The sequence below is a fragment of the Coturnix japonica genome, chromosome 14 (genome assembly GCF_054131305.1).
Source record: "Coturnix japonica strain WE chromosome 14, WE-NBRP24, whole genome shotgun sequence".
Lineage (NCBI taxonomy): Eukaryota > Metazoa > Chordata > Aves > Galliformes > Phasianidae > Coturnix > Coturnix japonica.
Genome location: NC_140676.1, coordinates 10,830,378 through 10,852,439, shown reverse-complemented (window position 1 = coordinate 10,852,439; position 22,062 = coordinate 10,830,378). Strand labels below are relative to the sequence as shown.

Below are 22,062 nucleotides of genomic sequence, written 5' to 3'. Positions count from 1 at the left end.
AAAGATGACATCCTTCCCTCAGCAGAGCGTGCAAAGTTGCGGTACAGATTCATTCTGGCACACAGCATCACCCCGCTGCCATGTATTGCTGAGCTGTGGCAGCGGGCAGGGCTGGGTGCACCTGCAGCAGGGGACCAACGTGCTGCGGGGCGGCAGCGTGCGGGGGTGGGGGGGCCCGGCCGCGGAGCGTTGCTGAGGCAGCAGGAGCCTCCGAGCATCCCTGAGAGCCGGGCAACAAACTCCTCCCTCCCTCTCATCTGTCTTTCGCCGCTTCCTTTGCAAAGATGGCAACCGAGGGTCTGCACGAGAACGAAACGTTGGCTTCGCTGAAGAACGAGGCGGAGAGCCTAAAGGGGAAGCTGGAGGAGGAGCGGGCCAAGCTGCACGACGTGGAGCGTGAGCGGGGCCGGGCTGCGGGGCGGAGGGGAGAGCGGCCTGGCCGGGTCGGGCAGCAACGGGCGGAAGGGAGCGAGCAGGGCCGGGAGGGGGAGAAGGACGGCAGGACCGTGCCCGGGGATGCGGCCGGGGGGCGCCGTGACGGACGGCTCCGGGCCCGCAGGGGGCGGCGGGGGAGGCCCCGGGGTTGTTCCGCAGCGCCGGGCCCGGAGCTCCGCTCCCGGCGTTACAACGCGCATCTCAGGGACGGGAACAAAGATTGAAGGCGGCCCCGGGGAAGTTGGTGGGGATGTGCTTCGATGAGGCCGGGATTTTTTGTTTTCTAAAGAGCTGCTGAATAGCAGCTGTGGGAGGGTTAAAGGGGATTCGTGTTTTGTTTTTTTTTTTTTGGTCTGCAGTAAATAGGGGATTTTCTGGTCTGAATTTGACGGTCATAATTTACGCCCTATCAATAGGAGTCATTAAGCAAAGGGAGATGGCCTCATTACAGAAACATTACCATAAATCGTCACATCCATACAGCACCACTGCCGTATCAGTAGCAGCGGGGCATCTCTTTGACAGACCCCTTTGGCATACGCTTAAATCCACCTTTGCTCAGGAAAGCAGTTTCACCCACGGTTGGAGCGATGCTGTAAAGGACATGACGTTGCAGTTGTTGGATATTTACCTCTTTTCTCACATGTAAAATCTGTAACTTACATTGGCCGTGTCATGGTTCCCATGTCCTTATGCTCATGTAGGGCAGTGCTTCCTCCCAGTCAATTCTATATCAGAGTGTTTATTTTGTGTTCCAGTTATCCCCAAGAGCAATTTCTGCAGAGGTTATAAATAACAAAATAAGGCATCTCTCTCTCTCTCTCTTTTTAATCTAAAAATGTATCTTTTGCATTTTTTCCCTCTGTTCATGACCCTCCCTCTGTGGTTCCCAAAACAAACATCTGGCTGAACTGGTACTGCCCTTATTTGTTCAGTGGGTTTGGAACAGCAGCTCTCAGAAACATGGACAGAAAGGGGAAATACCAAACGTGCATTTGAGCCACAGTGTTACAGATTCAGGGATTTGGTTCTCTCACTTAAAATGTGGGGTATAAATAAAACAGCTTGTCCTGTTCATGTGAGCCATAACTTTTTAAGGCCAGAGATACCATTAGGACTTCCAGCACAGAAAAGATCAAAGACTTGGTGGTATCTGCATCAAATCCCCGCTTCCTGTTGGGCCAAACCATATGCTCTATAAAAATAGCATGTTTTATCTGGACCTTTGTAAAACCACTCGAGCTAATTACTGGCTGCAGCCGATCTGTTTGTCTGAGTGCATAATTTTCAACTATCCTGAAACAATGTCAGGGAACGCTTCAAAATGATTATCTGACTCTGAAACCTGTGCTAGGCGGGTACAGCTTTATTATGGCTGTGGCTGGAGATAAGCGTCCTCACAGAACGTAAAAGCCAAACCAGACAATTCCACAGAGTCTCAGTTGTGTTGACATAATGGAAAGACTTTGCTATTGTCTGTGAAACGTTTGTTTTTTCAGATATGTTCTGGACTCAAGCGTCTTTCCAGCTGCCATAATAACCTCCTGTCCCGTGCATTCATGTCTTCTGATTGGATTACTGAGCAGGTGTCAGTGGGCAAATATAGGGGGAAAATGTACCTTTTCTTGAGTAAGCCTATAGGATACTAATCAGAAACTTGTTTCTGACCTCTCATTGGAAATAGTGGGGTCAGATGGTTGAGGATGGTGGGCAGCACTTGGCCCCAGGCTGGGAGAGGCTGAGCAAGCAGAGATTTCAGGCAGAGCATTGCTCTGGCACAGCTCATAGGGCTGATGGTTTTGAAAGACTTGAAAATCTAAACTGCTTGAAATCAGCCTCTGCCATAGGCAGAAATTTCTCCCCTGACCCTGTGCCAGGGATTGATCTCAAAGTGAAGGACACCTGCAGGTGCTCTAGAAAAGTGACAGAGTAAAGCAGCAACATTGCTCTAGAGCACTCACCCGTCCCACACAGCGTGGAGCTCAGCCTCTAGCAAGGCTCTGAAAAGCTTAACATTTCATCTGCCAGCTCATTGAAGTGTGTGAGCTTCTGCATTTATTTCTAAAGATTCGAGTCAGGTATTGTGCCCTTAGCTAGCAGCAGCTGTGTTGTCTTATATTTCATCATGGACAAACATGACATGAGGTAGCACTGGATCCTATTATCATAGAATGGCCTAGGTTGGAAGGGACATAAAAGCCCATCCAGTTACAACCCTCCTGCCGTGTTGCCACCCACCAAATCAGACTGTCCAGAGTCTACCCAGCCTGGCCTCACGCACCTCCAGAGATGGGGCACCCACAGCTCTAAGCAGGACTAACATCTAACCTAAATCTCCCCTCTTTTAGTTTTAAATCATTCCCCCTTTTCCTGTCACTGTCTTCCCCTGTTAAAAGTCAATCTCCCTCCTGCTTGTAGGCTCCCTTCAAGCAGAGGAAGGCTGCAATGAGGTCTCCCTGTAGCCTTCTCCAAGCCCAACATCCTCAGTGTTTCTTCACAGGAGAGGTGTTCTGGCCCTCTGATCTTCATTTCCCTGCTCAGTTGGAGCTGTGTCTTGGCCCTCAGGGCTCCATTGGGCATCAAGTGAGGATGGCATGGCAAGAAGTCTCTGGTAGATGTATCACACTGAGTCTCACATGCAGAACAAATGTTTTACAGTGAAATCTGTGATTTGATGCTTATCCTTTTCTTTGTATGATTTGTTCCTCCAAGACACAGCAGTGATCTTCAGTTCTGTTGAGCACCTCAGGGTGTGGGTGAGGCTGGGGATGCTCTTTCAAGCCACAGCCAGACTGAGGGTTTTCCTCAGACAGTGAGAGGGAGGAAAAGGGGTGAGTAATTGATTTTCCAGTTATGCTTGGGAACGATAGCGTGCAAGTGCTTCAGCTGCTACAGCCCTGGAATTCAATCCGTGAGTGAGTGCATCCATATCTTTTTTTGGTGGATATATTCATACACCTCCCACCTTGGTTTTATCACCTGCCAGTTCTAAGGCAGACCTTTTGGCTTGCATATAGGCTCGTGTTTCTTGGATTAATTCCTCCAAGTGACATTACTCACACATGCAGAGTCTTTCTGTGGCACAATTTCAATGCAAGGTTCCCTAACCATCAGCTGTTTGCAGTTCATCAGGTGGCAGAGCGTGTGGAGGCATTAGGCCAGTTTGTGATGAAGACCAGGAGGACCCTGAAGGGCCATGGAAACAAAGTTCTCTGTATGGACTGGTGCAAAGACAAAAGAAGAATTGTGAGCTCTTCCCAGGTATGCCACTGGGCGGGTGTTCTTCAAAGACAATGTTGGGAATTATACTGATCTTTTAGCTGTACTACGTGCTGCCCTTTTCAAATGATACCTTTGCACAATGTACATGTTTTCAGTATGCCTTTAAAGCTGTATATTGCAGTGTATTTGTTCAGAGAGCACAAATCTGAGCATAACTACATACTAATACCCGAAATGTCACTTCTGCAGTCATTTTTTTTCCCTACTGCTAAAAAAAATAGAAAGAATTCATCTGAGGCAAATTCATAATTTTATTGCCTTGGTCTTTACAGACTTAATGTTCAGTAATGATTTCACTTGATGTGTTAACAAAAACCAATCAGGAAAAGGGAAGGAAAGTGATATTAATTCTTCCAGAGATTCCTGTGTGCAAACGTTTCTTCCACAATCTTGTATGCCCTTAAAAGCCTCAAACAATCTGCCAAAGCTACTGCATTTACTTGGGCATTTTGAGAAACTGTCCTACCACCTGCTCAAGACCAGTTTCATGAGCTGTAGGAGGTAATAAGATAATTACTTTCTAGATCCCCTGGTTCATCATGTGCCCAGTATGGCAGTGAGTGAGCTCGCTGCATCACACAGCTGTTCATTGACCTATATGAAATCTGTCAGGGGTCTCACCAGAGGGATAAAAATAGGCAATCTGCATTGCAAGCCACCTTCAGTTACTGTGAGTTTTTTACCATTCATGGTGATTTTAGCAAAGAGAATCAAAGTTTAAATAATTAATGTGACGGGTTTGGTTTTTTTTTTTTTTTTTTAGTAGTTAAAATGCCACTGTGTAAATCAGAAAGCTAAACAGTAAAGTTGTAATGCATTTTGTCTCCATTTCTAAGAACTGACACGAGTCCAGATATAGCAACAATTCCTGTTTACCAATAAACGTTTCAGTTTCATGAAGCTGGAAGGACAAACAATATGATGCACTTAAGGCAAAGTTACTGGCTTGATTGTTGCTGTCATACATAAAGTGTATGTTACTCTCAGTGGAGTGTTGTTACAATTGCTATTCAGCTGATTCTAACAGTGGATAATTGAAGAAAGTGTTGCAAGAAGTAAATGGGAAAATAGAAAGACAGGAATGGAAGATAAAGACTGCAGTGTCCATAAATGATTCTGTGCATGTTGCCAGCTGGGAAAATGACTTGTAATACAGGTCACCTCTTGTATTTGTAAGGCCTTGGACTGAGCCACCAACAGGTTTTACATGGGAGAAGTGTCTGGTTTTGCAGATGGTAGTTGCAGGCTGGGGGAAACACATTGTGGCTGAAAGGAGGCAGGTGAGCACTCACTAGCAATGACTTCTTGAGGTGGTTCTGTTCTGACTTTGTTGAGCAGACAAAATGAGTTCTCATAAACATGCTTTAGAAAACCCTTTTAAGAAGAGATCAGTCTTTAATCTGATATCAGTAATCTCAGAAGGAAATACAGTTTTCTTTTTGTAAAAGAAATAACCAGCACCAGTGAGAAGCATCTCCTTGGTGCTTCACTGCAACTGTTGTAATGTTGTTAAGATGGAGACAAAAATGTCTTGAAGTATCAGACTGGGGGATATAAATGAGCAGCAGAATTTCCCCCAAATTTGGAATGTGAGCTGACAGTTGTACCTCTCTGTTTGTGTGTTTTCATTTAGGATGGGAAGGTGATTGTGTGGGATTCGTTCACTACCAATAAGGTAGGTGAAAGTCAGCAAAGGTCCAACTTCTGTGCAGAGGGCAAACAGTGGTGGGATACAGTGGAGGTCTGAAGGGCAAATAGGTGGCACAGGTGACAGCAGTATGATAGAATAGCCTGCAAGCCTCCACCAGCACCTCAGAGCAAGGAGCCCGCACAAATCATCTCCCTTCACTTGCCTCTGAGCAAAGTCCCCACAAGGGCATTGTTGTTTGTTATGGTCTGCAGCATGTACCAATCCAATCCTGTCACTGATGGGATGCCCCTGGGCTGGAGGAAAAGCCAGGCTAGTTAAATGGAAAACTTCCCTGGGTAACAGCTATGCAAGGTGCCATGTGCGATCACCAGGGATTCTTTGCCATGGTGTTTACTGTGATATGACAATACTGGTTCTCTAAGCTCTGTCAGGACTCTCCTTTCTTCAGACAGCTGTGAAAATACAGCTTGTTTCTAACTCACCCACATATGTACCACACTGACATTTTCAACACCAAGTGGCAATAAAACATGCTCTGTGTTTGGGGCTTATGAATAAGGTGACAATAGTCAGGTACGGAGTAGCTGTCCTACTACTGTTTTGCTGGGTTAGGGAAGTAGTGATTTCTAAGTATTCAAGTGAGATACTGTGTTTCAGGAACACGCTGTGACAATGCCATGTACCTGGGTGATGGCATGTGCATATGCCCCGTCTGGATGTGCCATTGCTTGTGGGTAAGTTTCCAGTTTCCCCAGCTGCTTGTGCAGAGAGACTTGATTTGCAGGGATCTCCTGATGCCTTCACAAGATGCCGACAGTTAGAAGCTTGCGTGCCTTGATTGGGGATGGGAGGATTATATTCAGTGCCTCTGTTTCTAGTCCCATAACGGCTCATCCATTTTGTCTCCACTGACTTCAGAGCAATAACATCTGTTGTATAAGCATGGTAAATAATCCTCTTTCAGCATTTATATCATGGGTTAGGAATTCTGCATGCATGCAAGTTCTCTGTTCCAATTTGATTGTGTGCATTGGATATATCTTCTAAGGCAGAGTGGTTTTAACCCTATTCTTCCTTTGCTTTCTTTCTTCTAAGAGGTAGAGAGAAAGGTTGTCTGATAAGGATTATCAGCACATGAATAGATTTTGTGGAGATGAAGTGGGGGGAAGGGACTCTGTCCTTGATAATTATCTTCAACTTTTCTGAGGGCTCAGGTTCGGAAAAATCAAGTTTTTGTAGGAGAGAAAACAAAGAGAGAAGAAGTTGGCAAAAGATCTTTTAAAAAGGGACTGGGTGGATCAGACAGACAAAGTAAGCTTGGGGCGAGAAAGAAACAAAGGGAGACTTTACTGTGCTGCTCACAAATGTGGAAAAAAGACTCCATAAGTGTCTGTGGAGATGGAGTTCAGAAATTGTATGACTTTTACTACAACTTGGAGAATAACAGGGAAGTTCTTGTAAGGGAGGCAATGGGGACATAACTGCATTGCACTACCTAGCTCTGTATTTCTGCTGTGGCATTGGTTAAGAGCTGTGTAGTACAAGGCATAAAGCAATACAAAGCACAAAGTAATACAAGGCACAAAGCGAGCACCTGATGGAGTCCTGGGGATCCAGGACCGAGGCATGGCTGAGCTACCACAGCTTTAAAAAGGCATCAAGGTGGGCACAGCTGGCCTGGGAGACACAGCTTGTCTGGTGTGACTGTCCAAGAGGGACACACCAGCTGCAGGTATAGGTGTTTCTGATGGATTATTCATCAGATTCTTCCAAAAGACCTTTTCTTCATGTTCACTATTTGCTATGCTGTCTCTTCCACAGGAGCTATATCAAATTTATTCATGTACTTAAATAATGATGTTTTAAATGCTAATACTCACAATGACACATGGCAGAAAAATGGCACTCTGACTGAATAGGAAAAATTAACCCTGAAGTGACCATGTCACCTTCTAGCTCGTACTTTTGTAAGGTTTAATTCAGTGCCATTTATAAACTGGGTGAGGGTAAAAAATAGTGAGCCTCAGCTGTTGATGTGCTGTAACGTAGCCAGGCTGGTGAGGCAGCTGGGCTTCCCCGCACGTGAGATCCAGGCCAGCACAATACAGGGAAGTCGGCGCTTGTGAGGATTTGGTAGCACAGCACTGACAGGTGGTTTCCTTCTTATCACCACTTGCCTTTTGTTGTTGCAGTTTTAACCAGTTCTCTCTGTTATTTGCTATTATTACTCTCTCCAGTGGCCTGGACAACAAGTGTTCTGTGTACCCTCTGACATTTGACAAAAATGAAAATATGGCTGCAAAGAAGAAATCGGTTGCAATGCACACAAACTACTTGTCTGCCTGCAGCTTCACTAACTCTGACATGCAGGTAAATGCATCCCCTGCCTAACAAGAGCCACACTTGTATGTGATGCAGTAACCTTCTCTGCACAAGGGGCATTCAGCAACCAGAGCCATGTCCTGCACTATGAAGGGCTGTTGGGACACTCGGGAGCAATGAATGTGCTGCAAAAGCTTCTGTGGCAGCCTGTAACTGCCTGTGGCCAGGCTGTTGTGCCTGTGCCTTGCAAAAGCCTGTGTCTTCTGCAGAGAATGTTTGCTGGTACTCGGTGTGTTTTCTGCTCGCTGGCTCTCTGCTGCCTTGTGCTTTTAGGAGTTTGAACTAATGTAAATAGTTGAGGGGAAAAAAATACAACAACACCAGTTCAAGTAGAACTAGGCTGGGTGTTTGCTTTGCCAGCTGGTGGTGGAGTGTGCTTTGTTGCCTGCTTTGTTGTGGATGTCCAGCCAACTTTGCTTTAATTCTTAGCATTTTTAATTCATATCAAGTGACATTTTGAGCTCAAGGATGACTCCACAGAGAGCCATCCTTACCATGATGTGTTCTCTTGAGGGAAAGCAGTGATGTTGTCCTTGTCTCCCAGATAGGGGCTGAGACAAAGAGCAGCGTTTGCTCATGGTCACAGTGGGACTCTATGGCAAAGCTAGGGACAAAATGCAGATCATCTAGGACCAGTCTAGTCTTCTCCTGTTGTGAATATCACACTCCTTTCTCCAGAAACAGAAAAGACTATGAAAGGAGCCAGGGTCACCTCCCTGCCCACCCTGGTTCTCAAATTCGTATTGAAATTCTATTCAATGCACTCAGGAAATAAAAAAAAATAATGATAAAAGAAAGAAAAGAAACCATTTAAATCATGCTCTGTGTCAGCGGAGCTGCTGGAAAGGGAATACCTTGTTCCCTCCTTGCAGATATTTAGAGCTCTTGTGAAGGAAATGCCAGTTCTGATTGCTTCTATTTCAAGACACAAGATGCCCCAAAGTATGTTGTTATTTGTCAGTCTGCCGTTCTGGAATGACTCTGAGGTGCTAATTCAGGCTGATTGTCATGGAAACAGGTGGTGCAGGGACCGTCTCAGGCTTACTCAGCCCTGACCTCACTGTGCAGGAGACCTGTGTAATTGGAGGAGAGTCTAAATGACGTGGAATGTCTGTTTTCTTGTCCATACCTATGTGTGTCATGATTTAAATCCTATGGAAAGAAAAAAAAATGTGATGTAGAAGGAAAAAAATAGGTTTTTTTCCCCCCTTCTTATTAAATATGGCAAACTGCACTGATATACCACACCACAGTGGATTAAGTTATTTTATATTCAGTGATTCTGAGATTTTTCTGAAGAATTTTTCTTGTGATTGCTAGGCATGTGCTTTTAAGTGTTTGTTTATAGCACTATTTAAACAAATACAAGGAAATGGTTTGGCTAAGCTTCTGTTAGGACACTGTTATATAGGGCATCCCAGAGAACCCCACATTGCTTCTCTTTTCTCCCTTTAGGTAATGGCCTAAGAATTAAAATCATGCAGAAATTCTGAGGGTACACTGTGCAACAGGTACACTGTGCAGCTCTGCTCTCCTGGCAGTGTCACCAGAGGACTTGCCATGTCACCTGTCCTGGAGCAGCTCTGGGGCAGAGCACAGCTCCCCAGGTGCAGAGCTCCATGGCAGCCAGCACCAGAGCTGCAAGTGCTGCTGTTCTGCCCTCTCAAACTTATGCTCAGTTTTCAGAATGAATATCAGGAAAGGAGCTTAGAAATTGGTGTGTCCTTGGCATCTAGTGAGAGGTGGCTCATCACTGATGAAAGCCAATCTCAGGCTGTACAGATGCTGAAAGAGGAAGTGCCATTTTTTGTTCTTCATCATGTTGCCATCCCAGACCAAGAGGAGCACTGAGCTGTCAGCTGGGTAACCTGCACAGATCAGCTTGGGCCCCACAGATCAGTCCTGCCAGAGAGAGCTTCCCCAACACAGAGTGCCTGGGAGCCTCACTTCCTAAATTAGGTATCTGCAGCTCTGCAGCGTGATAGTGTCACCCACGTGACAATACTCTGTGTGTATTAATAGCAAGAGTTAGTTGGGATCTCGGGTGTTGTTCATGGGGCAGGCAGCCATAGTGCCAGTGTGACAGAGCTAAGGAAAAGGATGTGACTGTGGGGAAGATAGAGTGGCCCTTCTTGCTGCTCCTACCCCAGTACCTGCACTCACAGTGAGCCCCAGCATGGGGCCATGTGCAGCACTGCTTCTTGGTGCCAGAAGGGACCCATAGCAATCATTGAATTCAACTCCAGCATTAGCTGGAGCCATGGACTGCCAACAAACCTCTACCTTATGTCTTTAGCTATTCCTATTTCCATCAAATCTTTCTTACAAGAGCAAATGCTCAGAGCTGGAAGTTTTCATTCCTCACTCAGTAACTTCACATTCCATCCGAGCACAAACCATGCTCAAAATAGAGAATTTTATTAACCTAGGCTCAAAAACAGGACAGAAAGACAATTCAGGGCTCTGTTCTACTGGTAACATCCCAGAATATCACTGTGACTCTGCAGGAGGGTTTGGAATAGGCTGTTCTGCAGCTTTGCAGACTTTCGTTTTGGGGAGGAGTTTTTGGAGCACCTGTCAAACGTGATCAGTGTTTAACTTTTATGCAACTCTGTGAATGGTTTCATGAGCATATGATCATTTTCTTGTTAAGGAGTATTTTGTTTTTAACCTCTAATTACCTACTGGGATCCTCGAGTTTCCCCACTGAACATGAGAATAATCTTTGCAGAAGTCAGAGAACTACAGAACATGCAGAGTTGTTGTATGGTCACCCTAGTCTGTTCCATGTCTATGCACAAAGACCTATGAAATCTGTGATTGCATAACAGCTTTGGGTGCCAAGGGGAAATTCTAAACAGTTGAACATCATCAGGCTTTAGCTGCAATCACAAGCACTGATCACATGCCTGTAGCAGATGAGGGAAGCTGTGAGCTCTGTTTGATCAAGATCTGTTCAAGCCTCTTCACACATAAATGGTTTTGGACAAGTGAAAGGTGATAGACTTGTCAAACAACTGTCTAGACAGGCTTGCTTCCCTTTCAGAATATCCATGTCTTAAGCCCAATTCATTGGTTTGAATCTGGAGATTTCAAGCTAAAAAAAACCTGAATGAGTTAAGCAGGTAAAATACAACAGGCATACTTTACTCCGACAGTCTTTAAGCAGTTTGAACTCCAGCAGCCTAAAGTAGAGCTGAATACGGAGGCAGACAAAAATACCAGTCTGGTTCTACCACCCCTTAGATCTCTGATGGCATCTGTTCTTCAAACCCCACTGCACAAAACTGACCATTACTGAACCACTGTTGTTACAGCTGTGTCAGTTCTCCTTTTCTCTCCACTCTCACTTCTTTCCTTAAAAGTTAAAAACACAATATCAGCTCAGAATAGGATTGTTTTTATGGCTTTGATTTATTGTATATTTCTTGAAGTTAAAGTTGTCCTTGGCATACAAATATGATGCCAGTAGTTTCTTTGTAAGCTTGATTATCTGTTGAATTTTGTGTCGTGACTTTCCTTGCCATGTTCCATAGATCCTGACAGCAAGCGGAGATGGGACCTGTGCTCTGTGGGATGTTGAGAGTGGGCAGCTTCTGCAAAGCTTCCATGGGCATGGAGCTGATGTCCTGTGCCTGGATTTGGCTCCTTCAGAAACTGGAAATACATTTGTCTCTGGGGTAAGCAGGAGCTTCCTATCATCATATCAAGTTAAGGAAGGTGGGAGGGAAAAGGCAGCAAAACAGAAGGCTTGTGATCTTATTGAAGAAGTGTTGGAGTATGTAGTGGGAGCACCACTGCAATCCTCTCATTGCAAGCAGATGTCTCAATCTGGAGTAAATTAAACTTCTGACTGTGGGGTCAAACCCACCCTCTCATTGTGACCATGGTTATGCTTACTTAGCAGATTCCATCCCACACCAAAGCAACTCAGCCCGAGATCAAAACAACACCTCTCCCAGGAAGGAACGGGCTCAGAGCTGGAGCTTCAGGCCCATTCTGCAGACAGAGGTGTGAGCTCGCCACAGCAGACACCCTTCTGCTTTTGGCTCTGTTGTGCCCAGCTCTCTGGAGGCAGGCAGGGTGTGCCAGTGGCTGCTTGGGGCATCAGCACAGGGCTGTAAATAACGCACATGCCGCTGTGTTGCTCAACCACTCCCCAGCAGCCAAGGGGTATCATGGGTGCTGGCTGGACCCTCACACAAGTTGGTGCAGAGAGATGAGGTGTGGCCACATCTTCAGCTGTTGCTGAACCTCCTGTGCTTTCCAGTGGTACCAGAGGTATTCAAAGACCCTTTGTCAGCCATGTGCTGTCCACTGCTCCCCATGCGCTGAGGAACATGCTGGGGCCAAAGGATGGTTCTAGGGAAATATCAGGGCACCTTCCCAATGGTGTCTTGCTGCTGAAGGAGCTCTGCCCCAGGCAGCTGAGCTATGGCTACACAGTAAGGTACAACAAGGAATAGAGGTGAATGCAGTGGGTTTTAGCTCCTTTTTGAGAGAGAGCTGGTCCTTCCCACCTCAGAAGCCAAGTGTGCAGGTAGGAGCTATTAGGAGCTGGGAGGTGAGCCCTTGCTACCAGTGACTGCTGATGCTACCTGGTTATTTTGTCTAACCAGTGATGGCATGATGTGTCCTGTGCTTGCTAGGGGAAATGGCCCTTCTACTGTCTGTCAGTCAGAGGATTCTACTTGTAGTGCACAGAGTCACAGTCCTGTCCCTTCACAATAAACCTGGACCTCTTCAGTTGCAGCTCTTTTTATCAAATTTGGCGGGCCCACCAGGAGCAAAGCCTAGCACATTGGCCCGGTTTGTCTGCTGTTAGCACAGCTGCTCTGAAGCGTGACTGAAAGCTAATTCCATCTGAGTGCATTTACTCCTCCCGGGCTTTCCTGCCACTGAGCTCACTTCCCAGAAAGGACAGATTCATTCTCCCTGGGAACAGCTCAGCTTATTATAGGGTGAAGAATCACAAGCAGCTATGGTACTGCTAAGAGAATATGTCATACTTTGTCAGTATAGCAGCCTAGGCATGTCTGTGCTCACAGGGACTCACTTAACTCATCAAATGCAAAACACCACTTTAGTGAAGCTCTGTCTTACATTGAGTTGATGCTGGCATAACTGAAGTGGTGTGACCTGGATGTTCAGTGACATATAGTGTCCCTGTATACCAGGGCTCTTCAATACAGCAATCTTGCGCTGGAATAAGCAATGTAAATGCAACAGCATGTAGAATGGGAGCTGTTATGTATAACCACTAAAAATCACAGCATGACTTATAGAGCTGGGTGAGCTCAGGGCTGAGCTGCTGGCTGTTGCGCTCTGAGCCCTTGGAGCATTGCTCCTTGGGGCAAGGTGGGTAGCAGTCGTGGGGCCATTTCTCCACAGGTGTTTGCTGTGTTTTCTCCTTTAAACCTTAGTAATCAAAACAGCAGCTTGTCACTTTGGTCTTGGCCCCAGATTCCCTGAGAGGTCAGTAAGAATGGTGCGCATGGGAGCAATGCAAAGGGCTGGGCAAGGGCTGTGGCAGAGCCTCCAAGGGAAACATGCTGAATCCAAAATGTTTTCAACACAGTGTGCTTTCGCCTACACAGAAACTGCAACTTGGTATGAAGGAATATTTAAATAATGAATAACTTAAATAATGACATCAGTAGTAAAAAGCTGAGATTTCATTTTACAGGAGAGTTTCAAAAAAAAAAAAGAGACACTTGAATTGTGAAGAGAGTTAATTTAACCAGCAATTACATTTGCTTAAAACTAAATAATGCGGGGCACAGTCTGCTGAGCAGCACGCACCAGCACAGCAAGAGCAGCAGCTGCCTGGGCTGCTCTGTGCTTCCCATAGAGCGTGTAGGCAACAGGGATCCTTGTGGAGAGGCTGAGCCACCCCCAGAGCTGAACCTACCTTCTGCTTTCCCCCAGCAGGGTTGTGTTTATTAAAACCTCCCATCACTCTTAAAAGTAATTGCTCTTTTTCCTGCTGCTTCTTTTGTGACAGCAGTGAAACACTGCTGCTGAGAGCAGGACCACCAACGTGCCTCTGCAGGCATGAGAGGGTCCATCACCGAGGACATCACAGGTGCCCAACACCTTTTAGGAAGCACTCAGTGTTAAACCATCATTTCAAAGTACAGCTTGGGTGGCTTAGAGCTTGATGATGAGCTGAAATGCTGTCATGCTTCTTTTCTCATCCAGCCTTGCCACTGAGCATGTAGGTGCTACAAGCTGTGGCTGGAGTTAACTCTGGTTTGGCAAGAGACATTTATTTCATTTCCAGTTTCAGTGTATGAAAAGCATTTATCATAAAACTTTTAGTGCTGGGTATTAATATTTATGTTGAGCATGTGAAGCAGTAAAGGAACGAGTCAGTCATGCAACTCTGCACCATGGGGAAACTGCAGATGCAGTTGAGCATCTGCTCAATGGGCAATGTGAGCAGAGCAGGGCACTGAGTGCTGGTTAGTGTGAACACACCCTGCCCTGCTGCACAAGGGCCCCTTTCCCTCTGACCTCTCTGTGCCCCCCAGCAGCACTGCCCCCATTCTGCTCTGCAGCACCTACTGAGGTTCCAGCCCACATGGCACACTGCCCTCCTCACTCAGGTTCTGCGGTACCAGCATGGCAGGTTCTTGGGCTGCTTTGCTGGTTTATTCCCCTTGGAACTGTGATGTTTGGAGCCCTGTGAATGCAGCTGAGTTTGAACACATATATTGGATACATGAGGGGCGAATGGCACTATTTGTACAACTGTAGTGAGTTTCTTTTGTCTTGTTAGGGGTGTGACAAGAAAGCCATGGTGTGGGACATGCGGTCTGGTCAGTGCATCCAGTCATTCGAAACCCACGATTCAGACATCAACAGCGTCAGGTCGGTGTGTTGGTGGGAGAGGACGCACTTGTGATGCTGAGCCATGCACTGCTTCTATTTTTGAAGACTGATCTCATCCAAATAATGTAATGTGTTCTCTGTCTTTTTTTTTTCACTCATGCACAGATATTACCCAAGTGGAGATGCTTTTGCCTCTGGTTCAGATGATGCCACGGTATGTTGATTCAACGGCATAATTCTGAGTTCTGTTGCCTCCCAGGTCAGATTGTTCTAAAAACCTAGTTCATGTTCATGAAAATCTGCCAGTGGCCGCACTGGGCCTGCAGCACCAAAGTTAGGGTGCCATAATTAGGCTATAATATGAAAATATTAAATACTATATAGAAAAAGATCTAGTAATGCTTTGTAGGTCGCCATTGCAAAGTTTTCTACATGAGGTACTGCCCAAATCTTAATTTCAAATGTTCTATGTTTTGAAGTTTCATGACCAGAATTAGCTGTCTTATTAGAAGAGATTTGGCTTCATATAGTTAGCCATAATCAATGTAGAAAGAACCAGATAGAAACATAGAATCTTAGAATTGCTCAGGTTGGAAAAGACAAAATTATCAAGTCCAACAACAGCCTAACCATACTACCCTAACTCTAAGAACCATCCGCTAGATTGTGTCCCTGAGCAACACATCCAAACACGTTTTAAACACATCCAGGGACGGTGACTCAACCACCTCCCTGGGAAACCTATTCCAATGCTTAACAACCCTTTCTGTAAATAAGGTTTTCCTGATATCCATCCTAAACTTACCATGGTGCAACTTGAGGCCATTTCCCCTCGTCCCGTCCCTTATCACCAGTGAGGAGATCAACCCCACTCATCAGAAGCAGCAGCACGATGCAAGGGCACACAAACACGCATGTCTCAGCAAGCACTGGGGCTGTGGGCTTGGCATGGGGCTGTGCAGATGCAGCCAGTTGGCCTCAGCAGCTCTGTGCATCCTGAGGGCAGGCTGGCCCCCATGTCCATCTCCTCCCTGCCAACATGACTCACTGCAATGAGTCACTGCATCCAGGGCATTCTAGTCATACAATAGCCCTTCCTGGATTTATCTATGAGTAAGCTGCTAGGAGGACACAGTATGTATTGACCGGTAATGTTAGTCAGCGTGTTGCATGTTGCTTGCAAAATGTCACTTACCTCCTGGTGCCCATGGGCTCTGGTGTGGTGTGTGTGGCTGGAGCCTTGAGACAGCTGGTGGGTCTGCAGGGCTCTGCTTGCAGCCCTGCAGGAGCCAAGCTGGCAATAAACGCAACTGGAGAGCAGACCTGTGGGAGGCACCTGACACCCTTCTGCCTTGTTAAACATCTCATCGAGGTGCATGAGGGTGAAGAACCTTTGTGAGGTACTCTGACCGAGAAGCATGTTTTGAGTCTGCTCCAAAACTGGCTCAACTCAACAGAACCATTCCTGTTTTCTTCCCTGGATGTGTGCGCTGCTTTTTAGGTTTTAAAAGCTTCTATTGGAAATTAATACCTCTAGCTGTATGGTGAGCCAAGTGCATCTCTGCACATTTGGTTGTGGCACTGTGAACATTTGAGATGCTGAGAGAGTGAGAAGAAGGAAACATCCATTATTAAATTCCAATTAGAGTGCTTTTAGTGCCGAGTACCACAAGCTGGGCTCCTGTGCTTACTAATTATTTTGACTTGATGGGAGAATGGGAAATGCCATCTTCATACTTCTGATAGAGGTTTTGGCAGTTTCCAATCATGTCATTGTATAAGCCAAGAAGTTGGTGTTTTCCTGTTACAGACCGGTGTGTTGATGGGTAACTCTGACCTGACTGTATACTTAGGGATTTTGAGGTATATGTAATTCTGACTGCGTGGAGGGAAACCATAAAAGTGTGCTCACACAGCAGTGCTCTCACCTGAGGTGACCCTTACTCCCTATCAGGACAGTTTGATAGAATTACTCATTGACAGAAACGTGGACGTTTCATACCTTGTGGCTTCGCACAGCCCTGCCAATGGCACAGCCCCTCCTCTATGCACAGACTGCTCATCAGCTGTTCTTCACAAGTCTTAATATTAAGAAATCCAGCTGGCCAGGGTTTGCTTAGGCTTAACATATTAAGGAAGGTTTTCAGTTCAAGTGTTTGGAAAGTGCTTTGTGATTTCAGGCCTAACAGATTGCTATTCTGAATGGCAATGAAATCTGGTCTGTCTATGCAGCCTTTCCATGTTAAGCAAGCCAGAGTGTGCTGGGAGATGATAAGGGTTTTAGAGTGAGTGGGGATTTTCCATAGGAAATGAAAATCAAAGATCTGTATGAAAAGTGTGTTATTTCACCTAAATTATTTTCACGTAGGTTATTCAAGCAGACAAACCTCATTTCATGTTCAGCCAGAGGCTGCTTGCTGTCCTGTATCACAGCACAGAGCAGCATTGAGGCTCCCTCTGTGCCAAGGGACTGGCTTTAGCACCATACCATGTGGGCAGTGTGAACAGAGCTCTGGAGGTTTAATTCTGTGTCTCTGAAGCTCCTGTTATGGCTGAAGTGTTCATCTTAGAGAGTGTACCAACAGCCAGTAAGTAGGCAGCAGGGTACACAGGAAACCACAGTGGGGAAGCAAGAGAGCAGGCTGGGAGTGGGAGAAATTCCAGGAGGTATCCATGGTCCAAAACCAAACTGCTCTCTTTATATCAGGACAGGAAGGAGATGTACAGGAGAGGTTTGGACAAGCAAGCTCTGTACTAAGTTTATACAAAGCTGCTTGGTTTTGTTCAGATCCTTGTTAGCTTCCAGAGGCTCCCAGTTGTAGTGGGCAGAAAGAACAGAAGGAAGGAATCCAAGGAGCTGTTTTCTGTGATACCTGCTAGGCTGCAGGCCTTCCCCATCACATTCTTTCAATGAAAAGTAGTGGCCATTGACTCCAGTCTTTACTGTGACACATACGTTGTTTCTGTTTTGATCTTAGTGCCGTTTATACGACCTTCGCGCAGACAGAGAAGTAGCAATTTATTCCAAGGAGAGCATCATTTTTGGAGCATCCAGTGTGGATTTCTCTCTCAGTGGTGAGAACTGAACTTGGGAGGTGGTGGTATTAGTTTGGGATGGTGGCAGGCTGTCAAATGTTGTCAGTTTAACTTGACAAAGCATTGGAAAACCAATATTAAATCCCAAAATCTTCCTCTGTAAATTAAAATTGCTCTTTATGTCGCTCATCTGACCTTGCAGCAATGAAAAGTATTCTCCTGGTCATGCCGAAAGCAGAAAATATTTTGCCATTGACTACAGCCGGGCTAGAATTTCACAATGATTATTAAAAATGCTTCAAAGGAAACATGAAATATAACTTGACTATAACGCACACTTACATAAATAGTTTATTAAAGGATAATAAATGATTAATAGAAGCTCAAAGTATGTTAAAAGAGCACGATGGCAGAGCCATTTTTCTCTGCAGATCCAGAGATGTGAGCTTGAGTCTTCTCTGCCTTCTCCCAGCCCTGCTCCAGGGGGCTCCTGTAGGGCTGAGCATGGGGTGAGCTGCCCTGCTCCCAGCACACTGACAGATGGAGATGGCTCTGTGCCGGTCATGGGCACCACTGCTGGTCCCACTGGGGACAAAGAATCACTATTTTTTCTCCTGATTGTTCAGCTGTTTGTATTCAACTCCTGCAAAGTCAGAGCAAGAAATATTGGCGTTTGTTGGCCTTCAACTAATTAATATTCTAATCATTTTAGTATTTAGCGGGGATAACAGCATGGTAGTTTGTGTGGGTCAGCATGGGAAAGCTGGGCTGCTGCCTGCTTCCCCTTGCTGCAGTAATGATGTGTTGCCCACTTAAGAATTCATTTTTTGAAATGTAATTCTCTTTGTAGGTCGCCTGCTGTTTGCAGGGTATAACGATTACACCATAAATGTCTGGGATGTGCTGAAAGGATCCCGTGTATCTATTCTGTTTGGACATGAGAACCGTGTCAGCACCCTGCGGGTCTCTCCTGATGGCACGGCGTTCTGCTCGGGGTCCTGGGACCACACTCTGCGAGTAAGCACTGGGGGCACCTTGCTGCTTGGTTTGTGTTAATAGAAAGGGGCAGGGACAGCAATTAGGACAGGAACATTGACTCTCCAGGTTCTTTTCACTATCTAAGGTGGGGTTATAAGAAGGGGACAGACTCTTTAGCAGGATCTGTTGTGATAGGACAAGGGAAAATGGTTTCAAACTAAAAGACAGAAGATGTAGATTGGATACAAGGAATATGTTTTTACAGTAAGGGCAGTGAGGTACTGGCACAGGTTGCCCAGAGAGGTGGCAGTGCCCCACTCCTGGAGTGACACCCAAGGTCAGTCTGGAGGAGCTCTGAGCACCTGATGGAGCTGTAGGTGTCCCTGTTCAGTGCAAGGGAGTTGGACTGGATGGCCTTTAAAGGTCCCTTCCAACTCAAGTGATTCTGTGACAACTAACAAAGCTATAAAATCCTGCAGCGCAAAGTGTGAACTGAAAATTCAGATGGAAACATTGCCTCACAGGGCCTGCAGAGCTGTTGAAGCCAAGGAAATTTTGAAGTTGCTTCTTAAATGGTATCACGGCTGCTGGTACCCTGTGCCACTAACCTGACTGCCTTGGCAATACTTAATTCAGTATCTGATAGAACAGTGAGGGTCAGAAATGACTGTTCAACTCTCTTTCTGCAGATCTGGGCTTAACATGAGATCCTGCGTGCAGAGTCCAATGAAGACCGATGACCTGGACTGCAAAAACAGCATAAAGAAGGCTCCCTGCAAATCAGATATTAGCTACTCTACAAAGGAGTGACACCGAACCCACAGATCAGCACAACTAGGTAGAACATAACCTGCTCAAACACATAGCAAACATGAACTCGTGGTAAAAGTTAATGGTTCTGATTCTGTTTTGAAAGTACCATATTTTATTATAGAACTAGTTTAGTTAATTATAAATGGACTTTTCTCTGAAGTCGTCTGTACCACAGAAATGAGTATTTCAGTGCACATTATGTGTTTATTTGCATGATTTGAGTTCCTTTTGAGAGCAAAAAAAATCAAGAGAGATTCCTGATTTTATCAGGTTTTAGCATCAGGTTTTGGGAACATTCCATAGCGCTGCATTGAATTTTGGTGTTGAAAAGTGGGAAGAAAAGCAACTCTGATGCTTTGTGATGTCATTGTGGCTGACTGAAGCACGGTAAGCAGAAGCCCTGTTGGGAAGGTTGTTGTCATAAAAATGTATTTTTTTGTACAGAAGAGAATCCTTTAAATCCCTGCTTTTTCCTACTGTCTTTTTAGATTGAAATGAGTATTTCGTCTCTGTTACCTGAATATAAAGAATCTAAATATATACAAAATGATAAATGCAAAGATGAGGAATATAAACATGATTTACGTAATCATGAGGTAGTATTTAACCAGTAGTTTCTTAGAAATCTTTAATTGTATCACTTGGTGAGTGAATTTTCTTTACTTAAAGGATACTACATGCTAAGCACTGGGGGAAGCTACACGCTAAGCTCTAGCACCATTACATTGATGGTCAGGTCTTTTCCAAGTCAGTAACAGTTGTTCTATGATCACAGTTCTTATTTGCATTTTGAGCAGCTCACACCATCATGGCAGGGTGTTGTAGCCTTAAATGTGCATTAAGGCAGCATGCTCCCATTTTGAAATCCTTGTGTAACATCAGAGCAGCACAAGTTCATGCCAATACGGGCTAAATCTTAGAAGCCAAACTGTACAGCCCCTACTTGAACAGCTCTCCTACTGGAGTAAGGCAATGCAGTCGTAGTTGGGTGTGAGAATGGATGGCAGTGAGCTGCTGGGACCCACTGTGAGCCAAGTCCTGCCTGTGCAAACCACTGGATCAAAGAGTAGCTGGGCTTCATGTAAGCACCATAGGTGGCCACGTTGCTCGCAGTATCCAGCTCTATGGCGTACAGGGATGTGGCACTAACTGGTGGGACTACACCCATGTGCAGCTGATGCTGTGCAATTAAGATTTATTCAGATGCAGCTGAGATATAGTTGAACATAGAACTATTTTAAAAACATATCTGCATTCATGCATTGAAAGTGGTTGAGAGCACAGAGCATCACCTTTGCTTGTATGAATGGATGCAGAGTCCAACATGAGCAGGGGTGAGTCCTCACTCTGTTTAAAAAAGGGATTTAATATATATAGAGAGAGATTGTAATAGAAACAAGGCTTCCTCATTCATTAAAACATTGCGTTCCAAAGAATTCATGACCAGGTAAGATAGGACACTGATACGTGTATCAGCCTTCAGTCTCTCATGAAGTTTCAGTTGTTTCTGCTTGGAAAAGGCAACCCTGATGCTTTGGAATACTTGTGGCAAACAATCCCTGTATTGAATGCACTACAGAAATCATAATGTCATATAGAGCTGACTGTGCAATATTGAGTCAATACACTGTACACATCTGATCAAAAGATATTAATGTTTAGATAGTATTTATTGGTAAGGTATCTGTTTCAAACTTACTGCATTGTGTTGATACTTATGAATGGCCTAAGTACAATAAATTGTATTTTGCATATTGAGAGCATGTTCTTGGTCATTTTTCTGTGTTAAGTACATGCAATTGTAACCATTGCTTCTGGATTTTGGCATTTACTTGTTGCAATACAGCTTCTTAGGTCATTTGTCCTGCAAAAATCCAGAGCAATATCCAGATGTACTGGAAAATGGCTCCTGCGATACCTTCCAGTGATACCCACGGAGCCAGAACTGCAAGAGTTGCCTTTGGAGACACTCGAGCCTCCCTCTGAGCACCTCCTGCCTCCAGAAGGCCAGGATTCAGGTTGTGTTTTCCTGCTTAGAAGGCTCATAGCTGACATGTGATGTTTTCTTTCCAGAAATGACACAAGAATGCACTGGAAAATGCAGAGTATGTGTTTTGCAAGAGCCTGGACTGTCCTCACATTGCAATGTGACACAGCGAGCACAGGGCACTGACACGCTGCTGAGGGCCGGGCTGTCACTGCTGGGGTAAATCCTGCGTGCAGACCGTGCTGAGATGCAGCAGTGAAGCTCTCTGCTTTGGCAGCGGAGCAGAGCGGTGCTGGGATCAGCTGTCCTCTGCACTTCCGTGTAGGTTTTGTGGTCACCGTGCAGGCTGCTGGTGGAAGCGTTTAGACCTAGGGGGAAAAAAAAAAAGCAGCACCTTACTTTAGGCACATTGTTTCATTTCCCTTCCTCGGAAGAGCTGGGGAAGCGCTGAACCAGCCTATCCCTGTGACACCAGTGCCCACACACTGCGCTCGTGGCAGCGATGCCGGCACCGGGTCTGGCACTGCTGTCCCTGCGTGGAGAAGGCCCGGGGGTCTCGCACTTGCGGGCTGCTGCCTCCAAGTGTGAGTGCGAGGGAGCGGCAGTCACTGTCAGAACAAACGCCGTATAAACAGGAAGGGTGGAAGAGGAAATTGCCGGAGCG

The 22,062-nt window shown here is 45.6% G+C and overlaps 1 protein-coding gene across 2 annotated transcripts; it reads left to right on the top strand.

Annotated features, from left to right (window-relative positions):
- The first annotated feature begins 259 nt into the window (after positions 1-259).
- GNB5 (G protein subunit beta 5) lies at positions 260-21,169 on the top strand. Of its 2 annotated transcripts, XM_015872849.3 has the most exons (11): positions 260-396; positions 3,560-3,696; positions 5,351-5,392; positions 6,026-6,102; positions 7,606-7,738; positions 11,287-11,430; positions 14,532-14,623; positions 14,750-14,798; positions 17,563-17,659; positions 18,471-18,637; positions 19,288-21,169. In XM_015872849.3, the coding sequence occupies exons 1-11, from the start codon at positions 285-287 to the stop codon at positions 19,297-19,299; spliced, it is 1,062 nt and encodes a 353-aa protein (XP_015728335.1). In that variant the 5' UTR covers positions 260-284; the 3' UTR covers positions 19,300-21,169. The 2 variants fall into 2 exon arrangements, with proteins under 2 accessions (XP_015728335.1, XP_085371691.1); XM_085515565.1 differs by lacking the exon at positions 7,606-7,738.
- The last annotated feature ends 893 nt before the right edge of the window (positions 21,170-22,062 follow it).